The sequence below is a fragment of the Cajanus cajan genome, chromosome 1, assembly GCF_000230855.2.
Source record: "Cajanus cajan strain Asha chromosome 1, NIPB_CcT2T_4, whole genome shotgun sequence".
Lineage (NCBI taxonomy): Eukaryota > Viridiplantae > Streptophyta > Magnoliopsida > Fabales > Fabaceae > Cajanus > Cajanus cajan.
The window spans coordinates 11,368,098-11,375,371 of NC_138517.1; the positions used below are offsets into that span (position 1 = coordinate 11,368,098).

The window sequence follows — 7,274 nt, forward strand, 5'->3', positions numbered from 1 at the left end:
CTGATTATTTGCAATATAATGTTCTTCTGACCATGGACATTCAAATTCAATTTGTTATGATTATAAGAAACGTGCATCTAAATTGTAATATTTTTTTTATGAGTAAACACCTAATTTGATCCCTGAAAGATGATAGAAGTAGTTGATAGGTCTTTGAAATTTTTTTTTTTTATGGAATCTAGGTCCCTAAACTTTAATTTTGTTATGCAAGTAATCATTTTGTTATACTCAGTTACCAACTTTGTTAATTTGTTGAACAATAAGCAATGAAGTGCTAGATTAACACCTAATCTCTTTCTCAGTTAGTTGTTCTCTCTCCTAATCTCTTAATATGGATCGTAATGCAAAATTCTGATACTTTTCAACCAACAACGGACACTTTAGTCATATTTAAATATTTTGGTAATGGGTGTTTTGATTAAAATAGAATGTTGTTATTGAGTTTCATAGGATTTTCTATAGTTGATTTTTTTTTTGTCTAAGTTATTCTTAATTTCTTCATCTCTTCCAGTTACAAGTTTACGATTATTGAATTTGAGATTTAGAAAAATGAGATACTTCTAAAAAATCTAAAGCAACGATGCTTCAATCGAATATGAGTGCTTCTGTTATGTTTAATGAATCACAAAACTTTTGTAGTAGAAATCAGAAAGAGCTTAGTGGTAATGGTCCTTTGTGTTACTATAGAAATGGGACTCTATCGAGGGTTTCACCAAAAACCCAAGGATTTTTTTCCCACTTGTCCTCTACTACTTCAGTGTTGTTGGCTGATGTTTCTCTTTAATAATGTCTCAAACTTTTGTCTTGTAAAAATGAGTTTCGTGTCTCTCACAAATCAGTTTCATGGGTGAAATGAAATACAAGAATGAGAGTGGGTGGGAAGAAATAAGTCATTTAAAGAGCACTTCAATTATTTTTAAATTAAATTAAAAATTAAACTTTATTTTTTCATATGTTTAAATCTACTTAATTTGTAATTTTTGCATGCCAAATGAGAAATAATACTTACCAATATGATAATTAAGTGTTGATTGATCATGATATTAATAGGGTTAGTAACTAAATATAACGGAAGGACTAACTTGAAAAATAGAGTTAAAAATTTGGAAACTCATATGTTACAAAAAAAAAATATTTTAGAATATATCAACCACATCTACCATCTTTTAGGGATTCAATTGAGTGTTTACTTTTTTTTATTAAATGTGAAATTTCCAATAATCTATTTCCACCTTTTGACATATGACAATTTCCATGGGCACAATAAATTGCAAAATCACAAAATGTAGATATTTCAAAGAAATCAAAAAACACAAAGACTCCACAAAAATAAATTCTTAACTTTACTACATTTTCTCATTTTCATTAAATCTTAATTTTTTTATCAAACATATTTTTTTTAACGCAGATAAAAAATCTTAATCATATCTTAAAACTACTAAATCTAGAATAGTCTCCATTTTTTTTTTCTAACCCTTTTATAGACATAATCATGTCATAATATATGATAAATTCAAACATTTTTTTTTTATCTTAATACTACTTATGTATAATTATAATATAATTTAAGTAATTGCATATATTATAATGTATTTTACTATGTTCATAATATAGTAATAATAATAATTATCAAATAATATTCTTCTTTTTTATAAAACACTAGTAAATAACTGCAAAAATGTTGGTTGGATAACTTTTTAAAATTCATGAAAAAATTAATTTAAAAAATTATATTATTACTCTTTATTAATTATAAAAATAAAAAATAGAAGTAAACATCTTTATTATTTTCTCTATATTTAAAGTTTAAATTTAGTAGGTCTAATAAAATAGATAAATAAATATTTCATTAATCTCTATAAAAAATATAAATAAATAAATGTTAATCTATTTGATGTAACATGTGTCTCATAAATAAATTCGAATATGATATACCAACATAAAGTTATTAATCATCTTAAAAAAAAAAGTAAATAACCTCGTGGATCATACGGATCAATCAACTGATTAATAGAAAATTTGATGTATTATTTCCTTTAACATTTATCACGCTATCGTAACTATCTTTGAAAAAAAAATGTTTTTCTATAAGTAAAATTGTAACAATACATCTAGTAACACGATAGAATTGAATTTAGAACAGTAATGAAATATATTATATTTAAATTAACCATCGAATGGTAACAATGGCATTATTAATATAAAAAAATAAGAGATACGTTCTAGGCTCCTCTGTTTTTTTGGATAACGGTAAAACACTGAAGTGTAAAGTGTAGAGTGTAGAGTATAATAATATTGTATTCAAAATGACGAAGTTGCTTTAATTATTTATTGTTGATTCGATGATTCGTGCCCATTCCCCAGCTCAATCAATGCTTGCCGACAAACAAAACATAAAATATTTTCATGACATTAACATGTTTTCTTTAATTATTTTTTATATTTCTTGTATATATAACTATACCTTTTTGCCAGTGTTGACCGTTGCAAAATGCAAAGGAGAGGAAGATAGAAAACTAAATGATGGTATATTCTGCGGGAGTTTGAGAAAATCAGATCACATTAATTGAATCTAGATTAGGTCATTTGTTTGAATAAAGTGTGAGTTGATGTAAACTTTTTTTTTTGTCATCAAATTTGATTATCAGTGGAGAAAAGAAAAAAGAAAATCTAATCACATGCCTTGAATCAGTCTTTGAGCTCTAACAATGATCATAGGTATTCCAAACTAGTCCATAAGTAATGGTCTGTTCTTGTTGGATGTATGGTGATTCGCTACAAAGATAGGATCAATTAGATGAAAAAAATATATATCTATTTTGTTTTACTTAATAAATCATGAGATTGTCACGATTTAATAGATTATTATACTTAATATAATTTATTTATTATGTAGCGAAAATTATAAACAATAAATTGTTTTAGGATTATTAGGTAACCGTTATTTGGTCATTTATGCAATTTATATATCTATATGACCAAAAAATTAAAATATAAAATCCTTTCATGGGATCATATACACACTTTACATAGGTATATAGTCTACATTAACTACATAACTGTACATAAAAGATCTCTAATCTTTGGTCAAGTATCTACACAACTACTATGTTACACCATCAAAATGGCCATCAATAACATGACTCTCCACGACTTAGACAAGTTATCCTGCTAATCTTGTCCTACTTTTATATTAAGTATGATATATATTATTGAAGTTCCAACCACAAAGAAAAGAAAAGGTAAGCTTGTGAAAAAAAAAATCAACATGCATCAACAAAGTAAAATCAACAACATAAGCTACTTAAATAATACAATTATCACACAAATTAATAATATAAATATCACTATTTATTATCCCAACTCAATGCACAATGAACTGCCTTCATACAACATTCATCATATAAACAATTCATCACCTTTCAATTATTAAATCAACTTGTACATTACATTTTAATCATACAACTCATGCTCGATGTCATTCCCAACGCTATTGAGATAATGGTTTCTTGTCTCGCCCACATTCATTGTCAAACTCCCTATGCTTGGTGTGGATGAGGTAGAGAGCCTACTACTCTCTCATGCCTAGCATGACAAAATCCACGTTTAACCCATATGTGGTAGAGGATCTTTATCTAACTCATACCTGACGTTATTCCATTGGCGCCTGACATCAATTTAGGTAGAGACGATTCTCTCTCATCATGCTCGATGTCATTCAAACCCACGCTCAGCATGACCAAGCCAAAGGTAATTCTCTCTCCCCACGTTCGATGTCACTAATCTTATGGCCAACACGAGTGAGACAGAACACCCCTAATTTGAGTCACGCCCGACACTATGAAGATGCACTCGGCATGATGATGAGTTCTACACTTGGCAAAAACTCATTTTCACCCAATCCACCTAAAATCCAGCAACAACCAACATGTATTGCAACATACAACATATAAACAACATGAAAAACATAATTTCATCATCATAAATAACATGCATCCATCAAAATACAAAAATCACCATATACTACTCAAAGCCACCTTCAATGACCCAAAACTCAACAACTCAACATCTCCAAAAAAAATATAATCAAACAGCCAATAATTGATGAATTTAAGCAACCATTCAACATCACAATTCAATAATAATTTAAGCACAAAGCTTCCCTTACCTCTATTCAATTAATCAAGAAGAGGAAAAGAGAAGGAAGAAAATCTCATGACCTAGACTTGGTATTCTTGGCTCTACAGGCTTCGAATCACCAATAATCACCTTGGATCAACTATATGGAAGAGAAAAGGAAGAACTTTCGATATAAAAGAGGGAGAAGAAGATTTTGGATCCAAAGAATTTCTCTTTAACTTCTTTATAGAATTTCTTAAAACATGAATTATGAGGTTCATGTCTTAAGAAAAACTTTAAATAACCTTCATTGAGTTGAACCATTTAACTCTGAGTAAGCTACCTTAGAGACAACTTGACTCTTAAGGGTCCCTTGGACCTTAGAGTTATAAAATAACAACACTAATAACAATTTACAATTTAAATTATATATCATACATATAATTAACTTAAACATCCCAAAATGAACAATGTTACAATTCTCACTAACAAGAAATATTTTCGTCCCAAAAAATTGACTTACTTGGAAAAAGAAACAAATATTGATCTCTCATCTTGTCCTTCAAATCCCATGTAGTCTTATTGGTGGTTACATCCCAAGCAACCTTGACAAGGTTGATGGTTTTGCCCCTCAACTGTTTCACCTCATGATCCACAACTGTAGTTGGTTGCTTCTCATAGATCAGATTCTCCCTCACCTGTACCACATCACTCTCCACCACATAACTTAGGTCATGAATGTACTTCTTCAACTCAGAGACATAAAATACATTATCCAAGTTAGACAAGAATGATAAGTCATCAAACCTATGTGACAAAAGATTTGATAAAACCCAATAAATCTTAGCATCAAGTTCTTGGACATTATTGCCCTTCCCATTTCGGAAGTGATTGTCACCTTTAGAAATGCATGCTCCTTTTCATAAAACTCCAAAGGATTTTTCCTCCAATCAACTTATGATTTTTACCTACTTTGGGTAATCTTCATTCTCTCCTGAATCATCTTCACCTTTTCTATAGTCTACAAAACTAGCTTCAGTCTCACTACAATTGACTCACCCTCCATATACCACTAGCACAAAGGGGTCCTACATCTTTTTTCATACAATGCCTCAAAAGGTGTTATGCCAATACTATCATGAAAACTATTGTTATAAGTGAACTCCACCAAAGGTAACACCTCCTCCCAACCACCCAAATGATCCAGAATGGAAGCTTTCAACAAGTCCTCTAATGACTGAATAGTTCTCTTTGATTGTCCATCCATCTATGGGTGATAGACAAAACTCAGCTTCAACCTTGTTTCTAGAGTTTAGTGTATACTCTGTCAGAACCTAAAAGTGAATCTTAAATCCTTGTTAGAGATAATATTGGAAGACACCCCATGTAACCGTACTATCTCTCCAATGCACAACTATGTAACCTTCTCCAATGACAACTTCATGTTGACAGGAAAAAAATGTGCACATTTAATCAACCTATCAACAATTACCCAAATAACACCACTATTGCTAGTAGACCTAGGTAACCCAATTGTGAAATTCATAGTGATGTCATCCCATTTCCATGTTGGGATCTCCATCAACTGCAACAACCTTATTGGCTTTTGGTGCTCAACTTTAGTTTTTTGACAGGTTAGACAAGCTGCAACATACTTTGTCACATCTCTCTTCATACCAGAACACCAAAAATTTCTTTTGATGTTCTAATACATCTTAGTCATATCAAGATGTATGTTAAGTTTGTTTTAGTGGCCCTCTTCCAACATTGTTTTCTTAAGCTCAGAATCTTGAGGTAGGAAAATTCTATCCTTGAACCTCAAAATCTCATCTCCGCCTAACTTAAAGCCAACTACCCTTTCAGTGCCACCCCATAGAACATGTTGCTTGACTTTCACATTACTAAAAACACTTTTTGACATAAATATCCTACATGAATTCACTATTAGTTTCACCAAGCTTCAATACTTCACTACTACCACAGTCATTACTACCACAACTGCTACCATTACTATCGCCTTCACTATCATCCTCATGCCACTAGAACCACCATTATTATCTCCAACACGTGACAAAAACAATGATGGAGATGATGACAAGTTGAACATGACAATGGTGATGATAATAGTAATTATGGTGACAACAATAATAACGACAACAATGATGGTACAACAATAATAACGACAACAATGATGGTTAGTGGTAGTGATAGTGATAGTGATTCTCTAAGAAGTGATGATAATAATTATCTCATAAACAATGTTTATAATTGAGTTTAATTTTAACAATTAATTATTTTTATTTGTAATGTAAAATTTGTTATTAATAGTTCCATTGGTGTGAAATGTAACATGGTACATTTTTGTTAATAATCTTTGATTTTATTTAAATCTATGTTGTAGTGATTTGTTGTTCATTGTTGAAAAACTCCAAGAATTTATAAATTCTTGTGAGTTTTAGACATTTAAGGATTTCTTTGGGAAGAGTTCCAATTTGACCTACAGGGAAAGGTATATAAAGTTTCTTTTAAGACTTGAACTTCATAAGTTCATTCTTATAAAATCTTAGAGAGATAGTCTAGAGAGAGGAACTATAGAACCATAAGTACTTTACTTCCTTCTGATTCTATGGTGACCTCTAATTCTTCCCTCAAAGCTGAGTGAATTCTAGTTGTGTGATTCAACCTTCAGGCTAAGAATCATAGTTAGTGTGGAGTTAGCTTGAAGCTCATTTCTTTCTTCTCCTTCTCTCTTATTTCTATTTGATTCGAAGATAAAGAAAGCTAGAACTCATTTCATTATTGATCTATGGTGTATATATTGTTGGAAATTCTTCGAATCTGTGGTTGTTTTGATTGTTGAGATTGGAAATGGTGTATGGTAAGTTTTGGTATTTTGAAGTATGTTGAGTACAATTTAATGGTTTTCATAATTATGGTTGCACGTTGACAATATAGTTGAATCCGAGTTGTTTATGGTGCCTATGTATGTTTGAGTGCATTACATATTTGAAATCTTCTAAGTTTCAGGTAGATCGAGCAATTTTGCGATTCTACCAAGTGCAAATTTCATCATCACGTTGAGTGCAACTTCAAGGCGCTGAACATGACATGGGTTAGAGACTTTTTGCCTCATTGACGCTAATGTGGGATTGGTA

At 30.7% G+C, this 7,274-nt stretch overlaps 1 protein-coding gene across 1 annotated transcript; it reads right to left on the reverse strand.

The window, feature by feature from the left end:
- Window positions 1–3,838: 3,838 nt before the first annotated feature.
- LOC145958420 (uncharacterized) lies at window positions 3,839–6,226 on the reverse strand. The gene is made up of 5 exons (XM_083075669.1): window positions 6,098–6,226; window positions 5,543–5,788; window positions 5,226–5,386; window positions 4,643–4,926; window positions 3,839–3,906 (listed from the first exon to the last, which is right to left on the reverse strand). Exons 1-5 carry the CDS (start codon window positions 6,224–6,226, stop codon window positions 3,839–3,841), a joined length of 888 nt encoding a protein of 295 aa, XP_082931795.1.
- Window positions 6,227–7,274: the final 1,048 nt, after the last annotated feature.